The sequence below is a fragment of the Zootoca vivipara genome, chromosome 3, assembly GCF_963506605.1.
Source record: "Zootoca vivipara chromosome 3, rZooViv1.1, whole genome shotgun sequence".
In the NCBI taxonomy this organism is placed as follows: Eukaryota; Metazoa; Chordata; class Lepidosauria; order Squamata; family Lacertidae; genus Zootoca; species Zootoca vivipara.
Genome location: NC_083278.1, coordinates 82,678,540 through 82,706,032, shown reverse-complemented (window position 1 = coordinate 82,706,032; position 27,493 = coordinate 82,678,540). Strand labels below are relative to the sequence as shown.

At 45.4% G+C, this 27,493-nt stretch overlaps 1 protein-coding gene across 1 annotated transcript; it reads left to right on the top strand.

Moving 5' to 3' along the window:
• Positions 1-146: 146 nt before the first annotated feature.
• NFKBIE (NFKB inhibitor epsilon) lies at positions 147-27,493 on the top strand. The gene is made up of 6 exons (XM_035108161.2): positions 147-795; positions 21,317-21,419; positions 22,933-23,164; positions 23,273-23,361; positions 24,303-24,551; positions 25,652-27,493. Exons 1-6 carry the CDS (start codon positions 380-382, stop codon positions 25,715-25,717), a joined length of 1,155 nt encoding a protein of 384 aa, XP_034964052.2. The 5' UTR covers positions 147-379; the 3' UTR covers positions 25,718-27,493.

Here is a 27,493-nt window from a genome sequence, read left to right as displayed (position 1 = left end):
TACCCAGGGCTCCTTTCGCACGTACATGCGCGGACACGTGTGCGTCGCGCCGGGCATACAGCTTGGCTGCATGTGCGCCGGAGCGTATTCATGTTCATTGTCTTGCCGCTAGGCGGCACCTGTTCCCTCGGAGGCGGGCTTGGCTCCGGCGGAGGTGGGCGGAGTCAGGCTGGTTAAGCGTCGGGGCTGCTGCCCCCGCGGCTCTTTCACGCGCGCCGCATCGCCCTCTCCTCCTCGGCTATGCGCCCTCCGCGCTTCCTCCCGCCGGGGTTTCCTGGGACGCGGCTCTGCTCCAGCCTTTAGGCGCCGCCAGGGCCCCGAGCAGCTCCGCTCTGCCTCCCGCCTCGACGCCCCTCCCGCTGCTTGCGCCGCCGCCACCATGTCGGAAACCCGGAGCTGCTGCGACGGCAAGAAGGACGTGCAGGTGGAAGGCGGCGTCTACCTGGAAGAAGGGCAGTGCGACTCCGGCCTCGGCTCCATCCGCTCCCTGCAGGGCCAGCTGGCCGAAGGCGTGCCCCGGTCGTCGGCAGCCCGAGGGGTCCGCTCGGACAAGGCTGCCGATCTCCCGGACGCGGACGCAGGCAAGGAGGGCTCGGCGTCGGACGCCTCCTTGGAGCCGGACGAGCGGCTCGATTCCAGCTACGGCTCTTCCTCGCTCGTCGAGTCTTTGGCGGGACTGGGGGAGACCCCTCGGCACCCTGGCGAAGAGGAGGAGGAGGAGGAGGAAGAGGCCGAAAGGGTCCGCCAGCAGCTGCTGCTGGAGACGTTCGCTTTCGTCTCGGAGGACGGAGACACGTGAGTGGCCCCAGCTCGTTCTCATGTGGTTGTTTCAGTCCGTGGGAGGCAGGAGACTTGAAAGTCGGCGAGCGGGTGGGGCAGGTTGGGCGAGTGGGGGCGTCTGCTTCACATCAAACAGCGAAGAGCGCGTGCACACGGGGGCAGACACCTGCGCGCGTGCTTTCTGCACTCTGGGGAATACGGGGAAACTACTAGAGAGTCGCGTGTGGGTGGAGGGGTGACGTTACTAGCTCAGTCAACATTTCCAAACTCAAGGAACACCTTAAGGGTGCTTCCCGACACAAGGGTGTTGTGGTATCGCTGATCCTCATGCATACAAGTTTGGTTTTGGGTTTTTTTTTTTTTTGCAGCTTAAATGTAGCGTTGCTGCAATCAAAATAATTTACCGTATTTCTCTCCTCATCCTCCTCACCTGCCAATACATTACGTTTCTGGACAAAATCGTGGTGTAAATGCCCAGTTTGCAGTATTCAGCCTTTGTCTAGACACAGCCTAAAAAGTGCCATGTTCTCTAAAATAAAAGCAGCTCATTGTTTATATGGGACCTTCTTGTCTGCAGATATGGGGTAGCCCTTCAGATCCAGCTGTATCACTTCAAAAAGTGTCAAAAGCGTGTTTTGTCAATAAGTATATGATGCAGGCAGTTGGGAAAGGTTTCTCTGAAATTCCTTAAATGTAATGTAGGACTAGGTTGGGGTTGAATGGATATTGGGAGGAGGGGGTTATTTTGGCACCTCTTTCTGTTCCTTCCCTCACAACCTTCTGCAAACCTGTTTGGCAGCAGTTTTAGTATCAGTTTTATTTTTCCATGGGAGTTGCTCAGTTCCTTATTCATTGGAAAATAGATTGAACATATAAACTCTGCTGTGATCATTGGTGCAATGATCCCCGATCTTTTACGGCTTCATCTGCACAACAAACCAGTGGAGTAAGGCATGTGGAAAGAGCAAGAGGCTCAGAATGAGTTGCCAAGGCACTCTAAAAGGTTGGGGGTGTTGACTCCAAATCCAGCCCCCTCATATCACCTTGGCTCTCTGGCTGAAAGATCCATGGAGTTTTGGGAAGCAATAGTTCACATTTCCAATTGCACAACCAACGTAGCATGGGGATGCTTACTGGGAGTCTGCTTCTGAGCAAGATGTTCTTGCCTTAAAAGAAAAAGAAGTGGTGAAATTGGGGCATCCATTAAGTTTTCCATGACCTCTAAGTCATTTATGCTTTTTATAGTCTTCTTTGTAGAGTAGAGGCAAGTTTGATGACTTAGTACTGTAGTGTGAAAGGCAAACATCTCAAGCCCACATGACTTCTGTGATGTAGTAGTGCTAGTTTCTCTTGGGGCTCTGATCTGAGACATGCTTTTCTGGAGCTTTTAGGTTCGTTCTTGGGGGCTTTGTGTGTGTAAAATGGAATCCTGTACATTTGGAGAGGGGGGGTTTCATATCAAGCAGGAAGTAATAAGCTTCACCATCCGTGGCCTCCTAACTTCCTCCTGATCCTGCATCCCTGATGAGCCGTTTCTGCTTTTTCCAGCCTGTTGGATGTTTCCAGTTTCCACTCTGGCGTGGCTGGGCTAACTATAGACACTATGGCAGTGTGACCTGTGTGCTGAACAGATTTAAATGGCAGCATGGGGACAGCTTGGTGTGGAATGAGTGGCTGCTGCTGGTGCAGTAGCTGCTGAACCCTCATCCATGCATCCTTTTTTTCTTGAGTCACCTTTCTATCCCATGTTGCTTTTGCTTTTGCCTTTGGACTTGACATGAAAAGTAGGCCCTGCCAGGGGGAAAGTCTGGGCATGGGGGAAGAGTTCAAAACTTCCTTTCTGCTCTCTCCTTCACACCATTAAATCACTTCCGCCTCCAGCTCTGAGTTTGTCAGGAACCTGCAGTTTTCAAACACAGGCCTGCTGGTTCTCCTACCTCCTATAGCTATGGAGGGCGGGGAATGCTAAGTTTGAAATTAGATGGTGGGGGAAGTCTCTAACTTAATCTATTGTTTGTAGCGGGGATGGGGAAACAAGAAGATGCATCTTATTTTGCAAGTGCTTTCCACGCCTCTCCTAGTTTGGAGGCTTGGGTAGAAGCAGTGAGAGGTGTCCCCTCCAGGAGTCAAGACAGTGACAACACCTGATGCCTTATGTTGTTGTTGTTTAGTCATTTAGTCGTGTCCGACTCTTCGTGACCCCATGGACCAGAGCACGCCAGGCACTCCTGTCTTCCACTGCCTCCCGCAGTTTGGTCAAACTCATGTTTGTAGCTTCGAGAACACTGTCCAACTATCTCGTCCTCTGTTGTCCCCTTCTCCTTGTGCCCTCAGTCTTTCCCAACATCAGGGTCTTTTCCAGGGAGTTTTCTCTTCTCATGAGGTGGCCAAAGTTTTGGAGCCACATGATGCCACATGGAATGATCTATTTGAACTTGTTGCCTTGTTTTACTCAAAAGAAGAACAGCAGTAATCATTTATTATTTATTCCCCTCTCGTCTGACTGGGTTGCCCAGCCACTCTGGGCAATAGCTGGCCAGCAGTGTTCCCTTTGGCTGAGAGCATCCTAAGTGGCAGAGTGGGAATTACTTTATTCATGGTTTCTCAGCAATCTCCACTGAACAATATCACTTCCTTGTAACAGTTCTAGTGATGAAAGAACAGAAGTTTGTGGCTTCAGATTTCTGCTTCCTGTTTTTTGTTTTTTTAACAGCTGCCATAGTGAGAATGGAGATGGTTCTGAATTGGATTGGTGTTTTTAAATCATTTCAAATTGCATGTGTGCTTGTTGGAGCTATGTTGGTCTGTTGTACCAAAAACAACATGCTCAATGTTGGTTTACACATGTACATCAAGTGATGTCTTCCATGTGTGAATTGTCCATCATGAATAGAATGTTCCTATTCCTCCTGTGCAGCACTTTTCAGTGGAGTATGTGCATTTGTTCAGATTCAGATTCAACACGTAGCTACTCTCTTGCATTTTTTGTTTGTTTTATGGGGTACATATCCCACCCTTCAAAAGGGTGGCTATAAACTCAAGAAATGTGTGTTAATCATAGCTGCCAAGTTCTCCCCTTTTTAAAGGGAAATTCCCTTATGCTGAATAGGCTTCCTCGCAAGAAAAGGGAAAACATGGCAGCTATGGTGTTAATTCCTCCCTCCTTCCCTCCTATGATACTTTATTTTACCCAGGTCTTCACGCTGTTCTCCAAGTTTTTCTACACATGTTTGCTCTCCAGTCACACACCTATTCTTTCTTCTTCTCTCCTTGATCCCTCTTTGTCCAGGTGTTCTGAATTCTGCAACTGTAGTACATTCCACAGTAGACCTGCAAAGGGGACTTAAATGGATCTTTGTATAGGGTTGCCATATTTCAACAAGTGAAAATCCGGACACAAAAGTTGTTGACACTGCTGACATGGGTTGCCATACATCCGGATTTTCCAAGGCATTTTGACTATTTCCACCCGAACACTGCTCTTGACTGCAGTATTCCAGGTATGTCCGGGAAATTCTGGGCATATGGCAACCCTATTCTTTTTCCTGAATCCAGAATTCTTGGAGGGTTTTCTGGGCCCACTTCATCCACATTTCCTAGAAATGAAACTATTGAAAAGGTTTGCATGTACAGTCATACCTCGGGTTACGTGCCGAACCCGGAAGTACCCGAACGGGTTACTTCCAGGTTTCGGCGGTCACGCAGAAGCGCTAAATCATGCTATGCGCAGACGCGGTGCTGGGGGTTGCGAACACTGCGGGTTGCGAATGTTCCTCCCGCATGGATCATGTTCACAACCCGAGCGTCCACTGTAATCCTGCTGTAGTCCAGGCCACCCCGGTGGATAGTGGTGATTTACTAAAGCTAGTTAAAACTCCTTTTAAGTGGCTAAAACTTGAGACCTTCAAAATCCGACTCCAGCATTCTTGAAGCAGGATAATGCTTCCGTTGTTTTTTTTGTTCAGCACAGAACCCTCTTTGTGTTGGATAGGACTCTTAATACATGGAGAGTTCTGTTTGCAAGTGCAAGGCAGTGAAGACCCTCACGACTCAAGGTGTGATGTCAACAAGACCGGGTTGGGAAACCTGCGGCCCTCCCACAAGTTGTTGGGTTACAACTCCTGTCAGCCAAAGCCAACATCACCCACAGTCAAAGATGATGAGAATCGAACTCTTAACAGTGTCTGGAGTGCATAAGGTTCCCCACTACCTACTGCTAGAGGATGGCTAGTTACACAGTGTGAGGAGAAAAACTGCTGTGAAAAAGATAATGTTGACCTCTAGTCCCCACTGATAGGGAATGAAATTCCACTGTGAGGAATTCTTCTAATCTGGCAGTGCAATACTGACCAATTTCAAGTTCCTAAGGTGTGGGTCCCAGATATCAGTTGTGTGTGGCTGCCATTTTGTTTTGCCTCGTAGCTGCTTGGTCTAGTGAGGCACAGGATTCCCCAACCTGAGTGGCAATGAGAAGACAACTACCTTTTTTTTTACTGTATGGAAACAGTTGTATCTATTTTGGTAGGACCGAATATGCATGTGGTCTCTAGTGGGAGTAGGCGACGGCAGGGAAGCCTAACTGTGGGATGTGGTTAAGTACCATATGCTCTACTGACTGATGGGAAATCACGTGTCGGTGACTTCTAGGCTGAGGTTTGTAGAGCAGAGACTTGGAAGGTCAGTGAGTATATTTAAAGCTTGTCTTGATAGGGGTTGGGTTGGGGGGTGTGGGCTCTTTATGTGGTGGTGCCTGTAGGCAAGCGATAGTTTAAAAAACTGCTTAGGTTTTCCTGCCTTGCCTGGAACATGTGGCTCTTGTGGGATGCTCAAATTTAAGCCTCGAACAAAGGAGGACAATAGCTTTGTGCAGTAGAGCTGTAGCCTTTTACTGATCTAGATTGGCTTAATCAAAGCTGCTGTGTTAATCAACCAAGGAGGCATCTCAGAATAATTTGTGCAATGCACTTTATTTTTTTAAAATTACGTTGTTTTTAGTATGAGTACTTACAAAAAACATGCAGATAGCATGCATGCCCTCCACTTTAACACAGGAGAAAATGCCTCTTCTAAGAGGTTCCTGCTGCAACAGAATCATAGAGTTGGGAGGGACCACGAGGGTCATCTAGTCCAACCCTCTGCAATGCAGCAATCTTTTGTCCAATGTGGGGCTCAAACCCACAACCCTGAGATAAAGTCTCATGCTGTACCAGCTGAGCTATCCCATATATGTGCATCTTCAAAAAGAAGGATCTTAAGTGGTCTTAACTGTTTTGGCACCTGCAAAAAAACATTCTGGTTTAGACAAGTGTGGAAAGATGTGGTATTTTAGTTTGTTTTAGTATTTTAACTTTTGTATGTTTTAAAGTAAGGTTGGGATTTATTTTGGTATTTTATTTTACTGTTTTATCTTTTGTAAACTGCTGAGGTTTTCCTACACTCAAGCGGCATATAAACTTTATGTAGAACAATAAAATAAAATAAATAAAATAAAATAAGATCCAAGGCAGGCCTAATCAACTGATAAGAAGCTAGGACTGCTGAAGCATCAGTTAAGAGACTTGCTGTCCTGTGACGTGTCTAGATTTGAGAGAATCGTTATTATCTTCAGAGAATTCACGGTGCTTCTCCAGCATAATCCTAAATTAGTCTTACGTGGTACAACTAGAAATGATTACCATGCAGATGTTGGGTTGTTTTAGAATCTTTCAGTGGGAAAAAAGATGCTGAGTTTTGTAATAGTTGCAGTTAGAAGGCACTTGGTATAGACCAGGTGGCAGCCGGAGGCTTAGCATATATGAGAGACATAAAGGAAGTTTGCATTATTCCTCTTCCAAATGGAAAGCATGCATGAAGGAGTTGTGCTGGCTAGCCCAGCTCTTCTGTCACCTGCCATGCCCCCTGTGCTGCCTTTGTGTGAAGAGACTCTTGGGCCAATCTAGATATGCTCTCGTGTGGAGGAGCCTTGTGCAGATCTTGGGAGAGGCCATGTGCAAGTACAAGCGAAACTGCCAAGCATGTGTATTGATTAGGATGGGCAGCACAACCCCCTTGCACATGCTTTTAATGCATGAGGAGATGGAGAGATCATAATAATTCCCCCACCCCCAGAAGTTCTTGCACAGTGGAATTAGCTCATTGCCTATGCAGGAGGCTGAGCAAGTATTTGTAATGGAAGTGTGTAGCTCTTCTGTGATTGGAGGAGGGAGTGGAATGGGGAAACTTATGGTGAATATCTAATTTATGCAAGGAGATGTTAAAGCAGAGGGACTCTCTTAAGATGAAAACTTCCAGAAATCTTCTTGGATGCTTTAGAAGAAGAGGACCCAAACTCCCATTGCGTAGGAAATCTCTGTAATACAGACTGAATAGTCTGATAAGACTTTGCAAGGGCTAATGTTTCATTCCAATATCTTGATTCTCATCTTCTAGTCCATGGTGGGTGTGCATGTCCTGTGGATGGGAGATTCTGAATTTCTGCTTTCATTCCAAAGATGCTTCTAGCCACATGGCTGATATCACTTACACAAATGTCTCAAGAACCGCAAGGTAAAGAATTTCATGATGACTGTTCTTCTTTAGATTTCTAAATGTGTTGACTCAATTTTTGGCTTCAGGATGTGTACACCTTGGAACTGACTGTGCTAAATTCAGTGGCAATTACATTGGGCATTCATGCTTCATTTCTGTCACCCATGGATTTTAGAAGTTGAGCTGGAAGGAGCATGCACTGAGTTCTCAATACACAGAAGCTGACATCTGTAGCTATCAGATGTTACTGCCCATCCAAGTCTTATTTTTTAGCACCATTGGCAACTCATACTCAGTTTGCTTTACAAAACATAGCTTACTAATTCCAGCAGTGCCAAAAAATATTAAAGCACACATTTTAGAAGGGAAGGGAAGATACTGACTGGAAACTAGGGTTGCCAGATTCAATAGTGGACAGGACTTCTGTGCCTTTAATTGCCCTGCTCTCTTTTGAGTCTGGAAACCTTAAAGAGAAACCAGCAGACCCTTTGTTTAATTTCCAAGCAAAGGGTCTGCTGGTTTCTCTTTAAGGTTTCCATACTCAAAAGAGAGCAGGGCAATTAAAGGCACAGAAGTCCTGTCCACTATTGAGTCTGGCAACCCTACTGGAAACTTACCATGACATCTCTAAAATGCACTTAAATGAAGCCTGATCTATACAGGCAGTAGAAACCTGGAATGGCACGGTCACTACAGGTGCGGGACACTTTGCAATTTAACCATCTTGCACAGGGAGGAAGGTACTTTCCCTGATTTGTTAATTTTCTGTTTTGCATGGGATTTTCCCATACAGAAGGGTTCAAATTTATGGTTCCCATTTGCAGCCAGAAGTGAAACATTCCATTCTACTATCTTAAAGGTAAAGGTACCCCCCACCATTGGGTCTAGTCGCAGACGACTCTGGGGTTGTGGCGCTCATCTCGCTTTACTAGCCGAGGGAGCCGGCGTACAGCTTCCGGGTCATGTGGCCAGCATGACTAAGCTGCTTCTGGCAAACCAGAGCAGCGCACGGAAACGCCGTTTACCTTCCCGCCAGAGCGGTACCTATTTATCTACCGTACTTGCACTTTGACATGCTTTTGAACTGCTAGGTGGGCAGGAGGTGGGACCGAGCAACGGGAGTTCACCCCGTCACGGGGATTCGAATCGCCGGCCTTCTGATCGGCAAGCCCTAGGCTCTTCCGTTAATGTGTAGACCAGGTCTAAGAACTATTTTCTAGCAGTTTGTAGTGGTGAGAAGGGAGGAATGGAGAGTAATGGAGGGTTGGGAAGAGCAAGCTTCCATGGTAGAATCTGCTACAGCAAATGAATGATCACTCGCTTAACTCCAGGTAGATCAGAATTCCAGATTACATGAAGTATTTTGAGTGCTCGCATTATGGCAGTCTCGAGCAGGTCGCGCGCCCTGGCGCTGAGGGGCGGAGATCGCTCCGGCGCCCTCGCAGGGCGCAGCATGGCTTCCACGCGGCTTTGCCGTGCAGCGCCCTGCCTACCGGCCCGATGCCCTAGCACCCCGCGCCACCAGGACTCTACCTAGAGCCGGCCCTGGCTGGCATCTCATAGGTGGAGTTCTGGGTTTGGGTCTCAAATATATCCAGGGCTTAAACTGTTCAGGATTTTAAAAATAAGCCAAGACCAAGGGCAATCAGTGCTGTTATCTAGAAATGTTTTAATTGCAAAGACAGCACTTGCTAGAACATGCGATCTCCCCCCTCCCCCAGTCACTTTTATGACAAAGTTTTATTAGTGCCCCCTGGCCTCCTTCAAGTGAAATAAACTATCATGGCTTTTCATTATTTCCACTAGACCAGCAGGTTGTGGTGGAGCAATTTTGCATTCTGCTGTTGCAAGTACCTCCTTGGCTTGCTATAGAAGAAAGCAAACATTAACAACTGTTACCATTCAGCAACTTGGCATTCCCAAGCATCTGGGAAATGAATCCATGCCAGTGAGGCACTAGTTCATGGGAACATTGCCCAGCCAAAATGGGCCAGTCTAATTGGCATGTTTGCAAGGTAAGATGCTGGGGCAAGTAATAACATGTAGGTATGCATAATGTTAAGGATTCTGTGAATTCTCCAGTTATCTAGCTACACAGAGTCACTGTGCGGCAGTCTTGAGTTACCTGGATAGACCTCAGGAGGCCTAGATTTATGTACCACCTCTGGCACTGATCCAGTTTGTCAGTCTTGGGGAAAGCCGCCATCTTTCACTCTTGTTTCCTGTGTAGAGAAAGGTATCTGAGTGAATGAGGAATCTTGGAAGGACTTGTATCCAAATACTTTAGCTCTTCCTCATATGCAGATGTGCATGTTTGTCATTCCCTTTCCAGTGATTGGACTTGCCATTGATTGGAAGAAACCCAATTTGCCATAGTCATCTGCAAAGGAAAGATGATTAAATCATGGTTATTTTTTTAAATGAGTTGCATTTTTATCTTGTCATTTTAAACATAAAAGCTTCTTATATCCTGCACTTTGTTCAAGAACTTAAAAGCTTTCTATTTCCTAAAGAGAGAGCAGGAACTTGTTTGCAAAGGAAAGACTAGGAGTGCACTCTTAGGCTCTGTTGTGCAGGGCAACAGATAAAGGCGCCAAATTTGACAAGCACTGAGCTCTACCTGAGGGTGGAAAAGAAAAATGATTTCTGTTCAGTTTCACCCTTCAGGTTTATCTGCCACATGCATCATAAGACCACAGGTGATAGACAAATGAGTGTGGCTTAGGAAAAACTACACCTTCTGCCTGTGTGCTGAAGACTACCTACTGCTTATATGGTGCCAATCCCATTTTTCCTTAAAATTGTGCTGTCCAATACTATGTTTACCTTGGATTAGTAGCTAGTGCACCCGGAAGCTTTTAGGATCTATTCCACTGAGTGAGACCTATCACAAAATTCCTCAATATTATGAATTTGCTGCCTTTGTAGATTGGGTGCTGCAGTTTTAGTTCAATTAACCTCTGTGCCGCTTAAATGACATAGCGATGTGAGCTTATTACACAAGAAGGCTTTCACAGATGATCCCAGATGGGCCTTTTTTTTAAAAAAGAGCAGCAGACCAAATGTGGCTTCAGTATTAATACTGAAAAGCCTCTGAAGTCTCTGACATTATATTTTCACTGGTGTTGCCTTTGGCTTCCTCTTTGAAAGGAAGGGCTTCTGTTCCCAGATTTCCCCATCAGTGTGAAAGGCCCAGGGCACTCTTCACAAATGTCCCTTTATGTACTTATCCTTCATAGTCCTTCCTGCAGGAGTCTCTCGTGTGATCTTTGTTTCCTGAAACTGATGGGAAAATTCCACAATATGAAAAGGTTTGGCGGGAGCAGTTATGGAAATCCAAAGAGGTTTGAAATAGAGAGGGTTGAAATAACTCAGTTTGGTGACTGTTCGTTTTTAGGAAAAGAGCGTGTTTCCAAAACAGGTCTTTGTCCCTGTGGGCAAGAGCAACTCCCATTCCTCACCTTTAGGATACCCATGCTCTAAAATCTACAGCTGCCACCTTGGTAATGTTAGGCCACCAGGCACAGTTAATTAGTCAGGTATATAATACTGCAAGGAAGCTGAGAAACTGGAATAGCAGGGAGGAAAGTGTTGATTAGGAGAGAGAGAGAGGTGTGTATTGATACCACAGTATTGTAAAAAGGTTACTGTCGGGCAGTTTAATTCCTTGGTAAAAGAGGTCAGTTAAGGCAGTTAAAAAGTATGCACTGGACAAGTGTGGAATTCCCCTCTTTTATTTTTCTGGAGAGTCTATTGGCTTCTTGGTATCAACAGTGTGTATTGTTTGGTTCAGTTTCTTAGCCCCCTTTTTTCCTTCCCTTTAATCACTATTATTTTTTAATTTCATTTTTTCCATCGCTATTATTGGATAAATGGTTCATTTGCTTTCATTTCCTATCTTACTTCCTAAGGTGTGTGTGGGGGAGCACCAGAGTGGATGAATAGTGTCATTCCTTGTATTCAGTTTCTGTTGCTTATTATAAGAGTTTGTAACTTATGCTGTTAAGTCAACAAAGCAGAACTTATTTGAGGAGGGACTGTTGCTCAGCAGTGGAACATGTGCGTTGGATGCAGAAGGTCCCTGGCATTTCCACATAGAAAGTTCAGAAGATGAGAAAAGGCCACTCCTCTGCCCGAGACCCTGGGGGTGTTTTGGGGGTGAGTAGAAGGCAGGTCTCTGGGTGATTTGCAGTAGATCAGCGAGGATTTCTGATTCTCAACTGCAGAGACAAAATGACTCTGCACCCTAAAATTATAGTACTGTACTGGAATAAAAAAACACTTGGGGTAAGCAGGAATGAATTTTTGTGTGAGCAGACTGAGCTCTGTTCACTTCTACTCTCCAAAGCAAATTCCTGGGCTCAGAATTCCCTAAGTGCATGCCTTTTGTACAAAGCTGGTGGCTTTTGGAGGTTTTTATTTTAACACTAAAGAGAACAAAAGAAGTAGATCCCACAAGCCTGAAGCTTACTCCAGGGGAAGATATGCAATATTGTGCTAATCTGATTTGGTAAGTGGTAGCTTCTTGGGTTATAAACAGAGTGAGGACATAGGCCCTGAATCAGTTCTTTTAATACCCAGACCCTTTATTGATCTCCCATCAGCTCCTGACTGGCTTGGAGAAGGAATGACCAGTTTTGCCCCCAGAGTCCTCTGCTGTACCATACATGGTTCAATGTGAAGCACTGGGAAGCTGTTTTAAAGGCATCTTCTTTGTCGCTCTGAACTGTGAATAGTGACATAGAATCATAGAATTGTAAAGTTGGAAGGGACCCTGAAGATTCTAGTCCAACCCCCTGCAATGCAGGGATATGCAGCTGTTCCATACGGGAATCGAACTTGCAACCTTGGCATTGTCAGCAGCCCACTCTAGCCAACTGAGCTATCCAAGCTGAGTGTTGTGTGTTAGAGGTTTGCTAAAAGGACCCAGGTGGCGCTGTGGTTAAACCACTGAGCCTAGGGCTTGCTGATCAGAAGGTCGGCGGTTCGAATCCCTGTGATGGGGTGAGCTCCCGTTGCTTGGTCCCAGCTCCTGCCAACCTAGCAGTTCGAAAGCACGTCAAAATGCAAGTAGATAAATAGGAACCGCTACAGCGGGAAGGTAAACGGCATTTCCATGTGCTGCTCTGGTTTGCCAGAAGCGGCTTTGTCATGCTGGCCCCATGACCTGGAAGCTATACGCCGGCTCCCTCGGCCAATAATGCGAGATTAGCGCGCAACCGCAGAGTCGGTCACGACTGGACCTAATGGTCACGGGTCCCTTTACCTTTACCTAAAAGGCACAGTAGAGACACAAAGGAATGCATGGACCTTGTTATGCAGGAAGGCCTAGTCCCAGTCTCATAATACAGTGGTGCCTCGACTTACAAATTCAATCCGTTCCGAAGGCACCTTTGTAGGTCGAAAAATCCGTAAGTCGAAAAGCGCCATTGGAAACGCAATTTCCCATAGGAATGCATTAGAAATGGAAAAATTCGTAAGGCGAAGCAACCCCATCTAGAACTGCCACGGTTTCCGTTCGGATGTTGAGAAATTCGTAAGCATGCGGCCATTTGCCCCATTCGTAAGTCAGAAAATTCGGTAGTCGAGTTGTTCGTAAGTCGATGTACCACTGTATATATTCAGCTGATGGTACTCTGGGCCACAGTTTCCCATCCTTGATATTACAGTGGTAGTATTGCACCTGGTTTACAGAAAGAATGCAGGAGAGGAGAGCTACTGAGGTGATAAGGCCAAAGTGCTTTGTGTGTTTTGTTTAGATGGGTTTGTATTTGCTTTTGTACAGTGTCAGAGCTGGGTTGTGTACTGCTAGGCTGAGCTGAGGGGATGGGAAGAAGGGAGGAAACGGCGCAAGTAGCTCTTGCACAATAAATAAACAGGCTCCAATATTAGAACTGGGCTCCTCCTCTGTGTGCTTTTCTCTAGTAACTGCAGCACATTTGGGAGAGGGTAATTAAAGCTTTAAAGCCTGGGCCTGAAAATAGGGCTATTCCCTAGCATAGTTCTGTGAGGTGGGGAGGGAACTGTATAAAATCCAGGCCAAGTAAACAGCAGCTGAAGCTTCCCTTCCCCCACCCCTTCTTGCCTCATGATCAGGGACTTCCCACATTGACACTGAAATATCCCCACTCCTCCTCTATTGTAAGTGCACATTAGTCTCACTGTGACTAGGTAGACACCGTCCCTCCATGAATCATGCTCAGGGCTGTGTATGTTCTCATTCTCAAGCCACATTCCTAACCATGGGGGATCCTGCTCACTCTCTTTTTCCTCCTCCCCACTCCCAAACAAGCTTTGATATTCTGCCAGCTGTTGCAGATAGTAAGGACTAGAATCATCATTCCTCCCGGTCACAAAGTTCAGAGATGAGTATGGATCCTTCTGCAGCCTAAATAGTACCATCCGACCTCATAAGGGAGATAGTAGGAGGCTTGTGGGAACCCCCACTAGGTTTGCAGAAGGACAAAAAAAATGAGGGAGGGAAGCCCCCCTCTACGGCTGGGTTGGCAATACAGTGTCCTTGAGGACCCACAAAGCCTCTGAGCCCCCCCCCCCGCTTATGACTCCCTTTGTTATAAGGTGGAGTGAGGGGTTATGTCTCCCCCCCCCCACATATTGAAAAGTACAGAGAGCTGAAGGAGGAAATTGTAAAAATTGATGCTTCCCATGGTGTATCTCTATTCCATTTTCTGTGTTGACTTGTTTGTGTTTGCAAGTTGATATTGGTGGACCATTCACTTCTAAGGCAATACAGTGGTACCTCGGTGTAAGAACAGCCCTGTTTACGAATGATTCGGGTTACGAACTTCCTCAAAACCAGAAGTTTACCTCGGTTTACGAACTTTACCTCGGTCTAAGAACGGAAACAGAATGGTGGAAGGGCACTGGTGGCGGGAGGCCTGATTAGGGAAAGTGCGCCTCGGTTTAAAAATTGTTTCGGTTTAAGAACGGACATCTGGAACGGATTAAGTTAGTAAACCGAGGTACCACTGTATTTGAAGTAAAGGGACCCCTGACTGTTAGGTCCAGTCGCGGACAACTCTGGGGTTGCGGCGCTCATCTCGCTTTATTGGCTTCTGGGTCATGTGGCCAGCATGACTAAGCCGCTTCTGGCGAACCAGAAACACCATTTACCTTCCCGCCAGAGCGGTACCTATTTATCTACTTGCACTTTGAGCTGCTTTTGAACTGCTAGGTTGGCAGGAGCAGGGACTGAACAACGGGAGCTCACCCTGTGGCAGGGATTCAAACCACCGACCTCCCGATTGGCAAGCCCTAGGGCTCTGTGGTTTAGACCACAGCGCCACCCACGTCCCTACAGCATTACCCACGTCCCTGTATTTGAAGTAGCTTGTAGCTGACAGGTTGTTATTTAGTGTGTGTGTGTGTGTGTGTGTGTGTGTGAGAGAGAGAGAGAGAGAGAGAGAGAGAGAGAGAGAGAGAGAGAGAGAGAGAGAGAGAGAGAGAGAGCTTTAAGGTTTGTTCTACCCATATAGAAAAATGAGGTGGTAGACTGGGCTGTGCTATTTCAAGCCAAAGGGTACTGGGTACCCTATTTCAGTGATTATGTACTGCAAAATAAACCTGCTTGCAAATAAAGTTTAGCACACTGGGGTGGGAGATTCTTGCTTAGCCCCCTCCCTGTTGTATTGATTTTTCTATGTGCAAGGTTTTTAACAGAACAATATTATTGTTAGTCTGTAGTCTGAAGTGATATATGCCATTCTACCCCTTCATTCTATAGTACAGACTCCATGTCCTCTGTTGCAGTTAAGCAGCAGCCACCAATGGGCATCTTGCAGAATTACAGAGGCAAAGCCGGGCAGGTTTCTGTCCTAAAGGAATTGATAATATACCCATGTGCTTGGGTCCCACTCCCACCTCTGCTATAAAGTACGAAGAAATGGGGACCTATTGATACAGGTGCAATGGCAAGGGTTTTTGTTTTCATACATTCCTTGAATAATTTGGGGCCAGATGGTGTGGAAGTGCCCCCCCACTGTTCTGGACAGATTACATTTGGATCCAGACAGTAAAGCAAACTTTTGGATAAATCTTTCAGTTTAGTGTTATTGAAGCAGATAATGATGCTTGGTATCTTGTGATGGTGGCCCAGCCTCTCCCTAGAATGGGAATTTGGCTGTCCATGCTGGCTGTTGTGAGGAATTTTTGGGGAAAGTGGCTTGGTTAAAATAGCCCCAGGGAATTGTGTGCAGTCTCTCAGAGAAAAGCAGCAATGGTTAAAGTTCAGGCCGGATTGCCTTGTTGGAAAGTCCCTGCTCCTGAGAGTTCTTATCTGCTACATACTTGTTAGGAAGCAAGAAAGATAAACTTCAAGCCACACAAAGTCAAAATGTAAAAGATCTGCAAGGATAAACTGACCGTGTGTATGTGTGTGTGTGCCTGTAACAATAGATCCTTGGAAACAAGAGCGAGTGAAACATTTGTAATCTGGCACCAAACAGGACACAGTTTGTGGAAGCAAGTTTGAATGGAGTCTTTTGCTGATTTCCAGTTTGAGATCACTCAGGCACAGGAACCATCTAGCAGAGTGTTTTGACTGATGTTTGATTGAGAAGATTCTATTGCAGTTGACTTTAGGTCCTGTCTGATTCCAAACCATCACTGTAAATTCTCTTGCTAATTTTTGCTGTCTCTTTATTGATAACACTCTCAAAACCTCTGAGCAGCATTTTCTGTACAAGTAATACTGAAATGAAATGCTGCATTTGTAGATTATTTAACCTTTCTTTAGTTCTCTCTGCTTCAAATTAGGTTCTTTTCTCTTCCAGTTCTCTCTGTACCACGTGATGGTGAGCGGAGGTTACTATCATTAGGTGTGGGTTTTTTTTTTAGGGGGGGTGGTAGGCTGTGTGCCTGGGTCCCCTTCTACAGACCAACTCAGCTAGCCCTTTGGAATTTGTTCTAAAAAGAATTGTAGAACCAAAACCAGAAGCTAGCTGAGTTGGTCTGTCCCAGCAAAAACAGTCTTGTGGAAACTTAAAGAATAGTTAGTATGGCATAAACTTTCACAGAGTACAGACCACTTCATCAGATGCATCTGAAGTGCACTGTTGTCCATGAAAGGTTATGCTATATTTCTTTGATTAGCCTTTTAAAGTGCTACAATACTTTTAGGGTTTTTTAGACTCAAAAATTGACTTTTAAAATGATACTCTCTTGCTCAGTGCACACATCTCACTTTTGTCTTTGGTAAGCCAGGTTTTGAAAGGTTTTTGTACTGTTCCAAAACCCTGCCAAACCTGTTTGGCCCAGAGGTAGGGGTGGGGCATCATGTACTGTATGGCATGGAAAGAGGCCTCTCTTCAATTCAGATTCCCCTATCAAAAACTATTGCCTGGCTTCAGCCTCTCAATCCCCCCCCCCCACAACACTTCCTCTCCTTTTTACATTGATTTTAGCCATAAGAAAAATAAAATACAGGAACACTCAGATATTTAACACTATATTCCTAATTGTAATTAAGGTGCTTCATATCATCCTGCTTTAAGAATAAACAGTTTGGGGACTTCAGTTATTGCAGTGTTAAATCTAGGTGCCTACTTTGTTTCCACAAAAAGCAGCTGGTTAAGGTTGTAATTTGGAGTTTACTAAATCTGAGGGACTAGATAATTCAGATCCAACTGTCTTGCAAAGTCTGAATATGGAGGCCAGTTGCAAATTGTGCGGGGAAAGCTGAACTGTGGGTTGTTGTTTTTTGTGGGGTTTTTTTTTAATGCTTTGCTTTTGGGCAATTTGTTTTAGCCAGGCGAGTCAGGGAAGTTTATGTAAAACTTAAGAAACTCATTCTCCCCCACCTTTGTTTCATACTATCAAGTGACACTATGGGCATGTGTGGGCAGGTGGCCCATTTAAAAGGCTTTTGTGGTCTTATAATTACAAAGCTGATTTAAGTAAGGTCTTGGGCAATTATTGCCTTGCTTAGGAAGCCACAAGGAAGGTGCAACCTGTCAGAGGATCAGCCCAGAGAGTGAGATGTTTGAGGTCTATGCATACTCTGGTCAGCCACTTTTGCTAACATTAATGAAAAACAGTGTTACAAGACGTGGAAGAGCCTACAATAGAGGAGGTACATCTATGGAAATTTGGAGTGATATCCAGCTAAGTCATACTTGAAATGAACCCATGGAAATAAATGGAAATTGCATGCCCACAGATCTTACTGCATCTATTCTGGGTGTGACTAATATTAGGTATCTCCCTTTGTCCCATAGCATGCTACCCCTTTTCTACACAACTTCCCTGTTCTGTTGCTGTATTTCCAGAGAACCTCCCAGTACAATTTACCGGTGTACAGTGGTGCCTCGCTTAACGACTGCCCTGCTTAACGAAATTTCCGCTTAACGAAAGGTTTTTTCTAGTGGAGGTTGCCTCGGTAGACGAATTCGTTTTATGAAAAATTCGTCTAGCGAATCACGGTTTCCCATAGGAATGCATTGAAATTCAATTAATGCGTTCCTATGAGCAAAAAAAAATTTCAAAAAAAAATTCAATGCATTCCTATGGGATTCGCTAGACGAATTTTTCGTTATAAGAAAAGACCCATGGAACAAATAGAAATAAACTGGTACCAATGTAAACTTAACTTTGCATATGAATTAAAGAATTGTGAGGTGGCTTGTAGAACAGTTCTAACATCTTTTACTTAGAAACTATTTAGCTGCAACCTTTTTTACTTCCCCTGATTGTGTCTGAATTGCAGCCTTATAAAGCCAAAGTAACTGAATGCAAAGAGAAATCCACAGAAGGACCCAGCCTCTCTCTTCCCACAGTGTCTGCAGCCCTCTATGGACGACAGCAGCTGTGCACAGCCTCCTTCAACTCTCCCCTCCCCTTGTTGCTGAGGCAACTGTGGGTGGCCACATCTCCGGCAGGGCAGGGAAATTCCCCATGCCCATGTGATCTTGGGCTTCCCCTGGGGCCTTGCCTGTGCCTTAGCCACATACGGCAGACCGTCCGTTCTGTCTGCTTAAGCGTCCATTTGCCAGATGGAAGCCTCTTAAAATGGTGATTCCCCATGCCCATGTGATCTTGGGCTTCCCCTGGGGCCTTGCCTGTGCCTTAGCCACATACGGCAGACCGTCCGTTCTGTCTGCTTAAGCGTCCATTTGCCAGATGGAAGCCTCTTAAAATGGTGCTTGGGCAGTTTCCTCTAGGCAGCCCCAGCCACGGCTGCTGTGATGGCTTTTGGGTACCTTGGACGGGTGCCTGATTCCTTTCCTCCCCCCCCCTCCTCATTTCCTGATTTCTCTATGACCTTGTCACTACCACCTCCCATATCCCTTCTCTCTGCCTCTATGGAAATCCCCTTTGTTAAACGCTCTGGAAACGAGAAGGGCTGCACAACAATACAGTAAAAGCGATTCTCTAATTGCAGATTTGTTTTAAAGCGCATGGTAACTTTGAATAGGTTGGCTAGCTTACTGGAAATAAATACATTGTTAAGCTGAGCAGTTCCATGCTTATGCAAAAGCAGTGTCTTGTGACCCCTTTTAAAGATTAACAAACTTTATTACGGCATAAGCTAGACCGGGGAACCTGTGGCCCTCCAAATGTTGGACTGCAGCTTCCATCATCCCTGACCATTGGCAATGCTTGTTTCATAGAATCATAGAATTGTAGAGTTGGAAGGGACCCTGAGGATCATCTAGTCCAACCCCCTGCAATGCAGAAATGTGCATTTGTCCCATACAGGGATCAAATTTACATCTTTGGCATTATCAGCACCAGGCTCTAACTGACTGAGCTATCTACCTCCATCACCTGAACACCTGGACTTCAGCCCCAGCATCTGGAGGGGTTGCAGTTTCTCACCCCAGCATAAGCTTTTCTGGACTACAGTCCATCAGATGTTGTCTTGAGTTTCCACACACAAGGTTGAGGAGGAGGCATTCTGAAGAAGTAAAGTCCATGAAAGCTTGTGCAATAATAACGTTGTTAGTGTTTAGTGCCATTTGATGCTTTGCTGTGTTTGCTGCTGGAGACTATCCCTCTGGAGCACATTTATATATCTTTTTAAAAAACTGGTAGACTCTGATGCATTGTATTTGTTCTGGAATTATTTCTGAATGTGGGCAGGGCAATGCATGAGTACCCACTTTTTAAAAAGAGAAATCACTTGATATTTTTTTTTAAAAAAACTTTCATTTGGTGCCCGGAAGTGAGTGTTCCAGTTTTTGAACAATTTTCAGAAGCTGAATGTCCGGCGTGGCTTCCACAGCTTCCGATTGGCTGCATGCAGGACGCTCCTGCAGCCAATCAGAAGCCACACCCTGGTTTTTGAATGGTTCCGGGAGTCAAACACATTCTGTTCGAGAACACCTTTGCATGTGAAGCTTTAGTAGCTTCCAAGGATCTCTTGTTACATGCATGTGCTCTCTCTCTCTCTCTCGGTCAGTTTATCCTTGCAGATCTTTTACATTTTGACTTTGTGTGGCTTGAAGTTTATCTTTCTTGCTTCCTACAAGTATGTAGCAGATAAGAACTCTCAGGAGCAGGGACTTTCCAACAAGGCGATCCGGCCTGAACTTTAACCATTGCTGCTTTTCTCCGAGAGGCTGTACACAATTCTTTGGGGCTATTTTAACCAAGCCACTTTCCCCAAGAATTCCTCACAACAGCCTGCCCAGTCTGCCAGGTGATTCATGAACTTAGGTTCTGGTAGGAACATTCAACAGGCGGAGTTGCCTAAGAGCTGCTGCCGCGGAGAAATTATTTTGAGAATTTCCGTCAGACTCTTCTTTGGACTTGAGAGGAGTTGATGAGGCCTAGTGTGAAACTTCTGCCATGAATGCAGCCTGTCTGTGGTATAGCCATCTGAGCCGTGATCTCTGCACTGTAGGTAGAACTAGCTATATGGAAGCTTCTGAAAAAATGTGCTTTTAATGGAGTGGGTCTCTGCATGAGTCTGTTCTCACAGTCCTTGGATTGCTGACTTCAGTCATGGCCTGCCTCTCATTGGGCCATTTGTGTTAATGGTATGCTATTGTTGTCACAGATTAGCTTTTTCCACAAAATCACAGTTGCCACTTTTTGAGAAGTTAATCAGCATTCTAAAAACCACAGCTGTCATGTGCTTAGAGGGTTGTTAGAATTGACCCTTACTTCAAGAACATGGGTGCAGCTTGACTCTTGATTGATGCTCATCTGTTTCATATAACTACGGTAGTAGAAGAATTCAGTTGAGCCATCTCCATTTCCAGTCCTTGTTGCGCTGGGATTAGATGCCATGCAAAGGCTGTTGTGAGAGTTTGGCACATATCCCTAGTCAGGGCAGTCTCGAGCAGGTCGGGCGCCCTGGCGCTGAGGGGCGGAGATCGCTCCGGCGCCCCCGCCCTTGCAGGGTGCAGCATGGCTTCCGCGCGGCACCCCACCTACCAGCCCTGGCGTCCCGCGCCACCGGGACTCTACCTAGAGCCGGCCCTGTCCCTAGTACGGTACCTCTCATTGTATGTGACCTTGTTGCTGCTCTCTTTCCCTGGTTCAAGGGCAAAGTTGATTGTCTTCCTGGGTCCAGCTTTGTCTTGGATTCTAGAGTTGGTTCCTGGTAGGCTTGTATTTATCTTGTCAACGACTGACAATTTGAATTAAACTGGTGGGACCTTTGATGGGAATCCACAATGAGTTCTGCAGCCACCATGCTTCGATAGGCACATGTTTTGTCTTGAAATGACGGTGTTCACCAGGAAAATACGTGGTTGACAAATTGCAAGAAGTTGCTGTGGAAAAACTGTACATCGCCCTGTGAAAAGTTGTAAGCATGTAAAGTGGTTCAGGAAGAGTCATCACTTCTGTATATACATGGGAGGTCTAACTGACTCAGTTGTCCAGTAAACTCATGTGTGTGTTTTCTGTTCTAAGTGTGAAGAGCAAGCAAGTAACTTCCCAAATGTTTTACATGCTTAAAGGAGAGTGTGTTGTTCGTGATTCTAGGTTGGTATGACTTGGGCCCTGCACCACAAACTCATATCTCTTTTCTCTCTTTCAGGTTGCTACACCTGGCAGTCATTCACTGTGTACCTGCAATAGCACTCTGCTTCATTGCCCAATTGCCAGTGGAGGTTTTAGAGATCCAGAATGACTTATTCCAGGTTTGTGATATACTGTGGGGAATGGTCAGTATTTTTACCATTCTAGCTAGAGGAAAGAAAACAATTGGGAATCTGGGTCATTCTGTCTTGCTTGTGGCAATTTGTCTCTGGCTATAATATTTCCCCCCCTGTACTTACTCCTTGCCTCATTTTTCTAGATCTGGTGGACAGGCATATGCAGATTTGTTATAATAATAATAATAATAATAATAATAATAATAATAATAATAATAATATCCCGCCCTTCCCAGACCAGAAACTGGGCTCAGGGTGGCTAAGAACAAATATAAAACATTGATTAAAAATGACTTAAAAACAGCTTGAAAACAACATAAAGTACAACATAAATGTAGCTTTGCCAGGGCTAACTGGCCAAGTTAGTCCTGCTATGGCCAGCAAGGAGACCAGGGAAGTATTTAGATGTGGGGACCCAGAAAGGTTTCTTCATAGAAAAGGGAAAAAGGAATGGAGGATCAGGCTAAATTGAAGGCCAGGCGGAATAACTCTTACAGGTCCTGCAGAAGGAGAGCAAGTCCTGCAGGGCCCTAGTCTCATGGGACAGAGCATTCCATCAGGTCGGTGCCATCACTGAAAAGGCCCTGGCCCTGGTTATGATTCTTTTTCATAGACTCAGACTTATAGAGTTGGAAGGGACCCTGATGATCATCTAGTCCAACCCCCTGCAATGCAGGAATGTGCAGCTGTCCCATGTGGGGATTGAACCTGCAACCTTGGCATTATCGGCACCATGCTCTAACCAGCTAAGCTATTGTGACTGTCTTGGAAGTTTTCCTTGAGAATTTGTGACAGTTGCTTCTCAATGATAGATTTTTGTTATAACCTACCTTGGAAGGGTATGCACATTAAAAGTTGTTACAGAAATCCATTAAATGAGTAATACTAATTCTAGTTACTCTTCTTGTAAGTGGCCTCAGTCCAACTTGAGTTGCATGCAGCAACTTGTGTCCTGAGTAGGAATACATCCCTTCATCTGGATGAGTCATTTGACCCCATTAGTTATTGGGGGTAAATGATCTTTGGGGTGTGGACTTAGATGTAAATCTGCATTGCCAGAGTGCACAGAAGTCTGCTTCCCCAGTTGAATAAGAGCACTTTTTCTGAGGAAAAGAACATGTGAGTTTTAAAGTTAATTTAGCATCTACCTCTCATTTTTACCAAAGGCTGTGTGTTCTATCTGAGATTTTTATATAGAAATCTAAAGAACCAGAGAAATCCAAATTCTGTCCCATGAATGTTAACAATTCTATGAAGCTTACCCTTGAAGGATCACTAGGTGTTGCATATGGGTCCCCCCCCCAAATGAAGGCTGAGATTTCAGCTGAGATATTAAATTACCCATACATTCCTAAATCCTGTGTGTGTGTGTGTTTTGTGATGCAGTTGCAACATACAGCCAGTCTCGGTTTTGCCCTGCCTCTTGCACCTTTCTACTCTAGCCCCATTAAGCCTGTGTCACTCTCTTGCAATAACCTTCTCCGTTTCCCATGTACAGACCCCGCTTCACCTCTCCGTGTACCTGGAGCAGTCCAGAGTGGTGCAAGCACTAGTCCTGAGAGGAGTGAACACAGCGCTGCAAGACCGCAATGGGAACACACCACTGCATTTGGCCTGTGAGCAGCAGAGTCTGGAGTGTGTGCGGCTGCTGCTGCTGCAGGGGATAATCTCCAACAAGACCTTGGAGGCTAGAAAAAGCCGCCAAGATTTGCACCTCCAGAACTGGCAAGGTGAGGTAGTAAAGATTGATCAGGGTGGTGTGTGTGTCTGGTGACACACTGGGGCCGGTGTTTGGCTGCTTGCCTCATAGCAACTTCCTGGGGTGTCTTCTTCTCCAGGCTTGACTTGCCTACACATCAGCACCTTGAAAGGGAACCTGCATTTGATGGCATTGTTGGTGAAGAGTGGAGCTGACATCAATGTTCAGGTATGGCCACACATGCTCTGTAATTTTGTGATCAGGCCGAGCAAGAAGATCTGGCAATTAGATACAGAAAGCGAAAAAGTTTGTCCATTGTGGCAGGGGAGATTAATACTGAAAATGTGTAGGAAGTGCCTAGCGAAGTATCAAAAGGTGGGCAACAGGAGCTAACAAGCTGCAGCTTTGCAAAAACACAGGCTTGCAGAACTGCTTGATCTACATCACTTGTTACAAGTTGCAAAGTACATCTGTTATAGGGACATAATTTGGATTTATTCAGAGCAGATTTTTAACAGTCCTCCCAGTGAATAACCATTGGACAGTGTTGCAGCTGCAGAAACAGGACATAGATTAGGGGAAGTGCTAAGTTCCATACCTTTGTGATTCCCCACACAAGATCATCTGAATTTGTGCAGGTTCCTGGAATCCCACAAATGTTTAAAATCCCAGAAAGATTTTAAACTCCATGTTATGTTTTGAGCCTGTTCCTGTGTTCATTTGTGAGGTTTAGGAACAGTGTGTCTTCATGCTGCGGGGCCCAGTTTCCAATCCTGGCTACAGGATAGCTAATTTGGTTAGAGAGTAGTGCTGATAATGCCAAGGTTGCAGGTTTGATCCACGTATGGGACAGCTGCATATTCCTCCATTGCAGGGAGTTAGACTAGATGATCCTCAGCATCCCTTTCAACTCTACACTTCTATGAGTCTATGAAATGTTCTAGTGTAGGACAGGGTTGGCTGACCTGTGACCTTACAGATGTCCCTCTAGTTCCCATCATCCCAGACTATTGACCATGCTGGCTGAGGCTGATAGGAGTTGAGTCCAACAATATCTGGAGGACCACAAGTTTGCTGTCCCTGGTTTAGAGGGTGTTCCATCGCTTTAAGATTCTGTTTCAGAGGCTCACTGAAGTGACTGATCTGACACCCTGCTTTCATGGTCCCAGGATGGCACAAGCGGAAAGACACCCCTGCACATGGCAGTGGAGAACCATGACGAGATGGCTGTGAAGCACCTCCTTGAAATGGGGGCCCAGGTGGATGCCCAGATGTACAACGGTTGTACCCCTCTGCACCTAGCAGTAGGCAGGAAGGACGCTGCGATTGCTGCCATCCTCTGCCAATCGGGGGCAGACACCTTGCTGCGGAATATGGAGGATGAGACGGCCCAGGACCTGGCTGATGAAAACGATGATGTGAGAACCTTTCTGAGTCTGGCTGTTCTAGATCAGGGGCTTGTAGGAATAAGCTGAACAAGTCCCATCAAGCTCTTGAAGCAAGGCCACCAGTGCAGGCTGTATGGCATAGTTCTCAAGCTTTGACCCACCAGTAGAAGGTGCTTTATGAACAGGGTTTGGAGTTTCGCAACTGGCCATTGTCAGGTGCACCTCTCCTTCCATACCTGTGATTTGACTATTTCCAATTCAGATTAGTCTGGCATAATCTTCTTCTTAAGGCCATATAGCAAGGAGGAGCTGCTAAACTGGCAACCCTACCTCCCATGTCTCCAGTCCCATTGCACTGCTGAAGCTTCTTCAAAGGAAGGAGCTGCAGCAGCTGCATTGCAGTGGAGCCATTTTGGCAACTCCTTTCCTCAGGTAGGGAGGGATGTAAGCCAACACAGAACTACATGTAGGTCAGGATGAGGCAACAACTCTTTTCCTCATCTATTGGTGGTGCATTATTATTACTAACATTTGTATACCACCCTATACAGTACATGTAGATCTCAGGCTGGTTCATAGCATAAAATCACAATATAAAGAAAGAAAATACATAATAAAAACAAAAGCTTAAAAGAGAGGGATTCAATTATTTATTACTATTTATTAAATTTCTATACCACCTTCATCCAAGGATCACAGGGCAGTTTACAATATAAAACACAAAAATGCATAGCGTAGTAATAAAAATAATACCCCTCTCCCCAGTTTCAAAGGGCATAGATTGTTTAATTGACCGAAGGCCTGGAAGAAGAGGAATGTTTTTCCCTGGCGCCAAAGATACATGACAAAGGTTGGTTCATGTGGGGAGAGGCGGTCCTTGAAGTATTGCGGTTACCACTCAACCATGAATCTCATTGGGTGGCGTAAGACATTCCTTATCTTAGCCTAACATGTGTCACAGGATGACACTGAGGATAAAATGGGATAACCCTTATGCTCCACCCCAAGCTCCTTCAAGGAAGGACATGATACAAATGCATTACGCTGGGACTCCTCATAGCTAGGAATAAGATTCCTATTTTTCTTGTATAATGCTAATGTTACTGTTTCCTCTCCTTTTGCCTTGGCAGATTCTTACATTCTTGCCTTTTGATGACCTGAAGATCTCTGGCAAACCTGTTGTGTGCTCCAGTTGAGCATTGCAAAATGTGAATGAATACTTCATCATTGGGAGACGTATCCCGCTGTTGCAGGTTGATAGGAGCAGAGCTGGTCACCTGTAAATCATTCCCTTTCTTGCATAATTGGAGCCTTTTGTGCTTCTTCAGACACTTACAATAGTGCCCAGGACTTTGGGAGCTGGTGCAAGAGGGAAAAAAATCGTTCTTTGTGTATTTAATTTGATGGCGTCATGGAGCTGCCACCTACCTGAATGACAACAGTCCAATAGACAGATTCTATGTTTGCTTTGCCTGCTGTGTTGAAAATTGGACACCAGAAGTTCTAGGAGGATACTTATTTTTTCCAAGACTGCACAGTCAACAGAGTTGGTGTGTCAGCCCTCATTTTTCCTTCTTCCTCCTGCCTCCGCCATTCACCTCAAGTCTGTGATGGAACTATAATAGAGGTTTTTCTCTTTTCAGTCCGCCAGAGTCACTTCTGTTTTTAAAATGCTTCCTTCCTGCACACCAGCTAATTTCTGATCTAGCTACTACTGCTTAGGCCTTCTGCTTTTCCTTCAGTGGCCAGTTGAGGATTTACTCAGGCTTCTAATTCTGCAACATCCAGGACTGCAAATTGTTCCATTCTCTCCCTTTAGCCCACCTGTTGCCTCCCATGGAGGATAACCCTTGCAAGCAGAGTGGATAGACAACTCTTTAGTTCCTCCCTACTGCTTCTGTGATGTGCCAGAAGGAACTTGAAGGCTGATCTTATGGGGTCAAAATGAGTTTTTCTCTCATGCCTCAAGATAACTGGTGTTCTTGAGGCCAGACTCGAAGCAAAGGAGCCTTATTCTGTTTCAGTTCTCTTTCAGATTTACTAGCTAATACTGCTGTATAGGCAAGTGTCATATCTCTAAACTGCCATCCTAAAAATACCACACTTCCCTCACTGTCAACTTGAAATTCTGCCTGTGGAGCAAGGGAGAACAAGGAAATTCCAAGGTCTACCCCACTTCATAAAGTGTTTTGGAATCCCATATTGTATATTGCTTTTGTTCATCTTGAACATAAGCTTTATAACAGTTGCCAGGAACTGTTTTTTGTTGTCCCTGCTGGAAGAAGCTGCACATGGCTACATTTCCTGCATGCTGATTCTTAGCATTTGAACAGTACTCCTGCTTAGGAACAGATCTGTCCGTTTTAGCCAGTGGGTGGGCAGATTGTCTTTCTTCTCTCTGCATTCCAAGTGGTGAGTTTGGTGATCCTAAGCAGCCTGTCATGAGGAAATTGGTTTGGAAATCATGACCTGCGGAGTGAGAGGACTCAGGATTGTGGGGTATGTGTAACATGCGGTGGTATTTGCTCTGTTGATGATTGTTGCGTTCCACCCAGAGGTTATGCACTCTGTTTCTCACCAGCTGCGGCAAGTGTAGAGAAGCATTTGGGTCATCAAATGGCAGGTATAGGAGTTGCTTACATGCAAACTTTACTCTGAACTGGGGAAATTCCCAGTCCCCTCCCTCCCACTATTTGCTGCCTGGGAGCGGCTGTTTGTAACGTGGCAAGTCCTGGATGGCGCAATCAGCTGGGATGTTTTAAGGAGAGGTTTTCTTCTTCCCTGTTTTTTTAGAAGACCAACCTAGAAGCAGCAGCAACTTTTATGCGATATTTTCCAGGAAAGTCCTCCTTGATTTTTATATCTGGCTTGTTTGCTTGAGACTTTAGCTCTTCTTCCTCCTGGACTCCCCCATTGTGTTTTTATTAACTTTTTTTTTGTCTAAACAACACAATAAAGTTTTTAAAACTGGA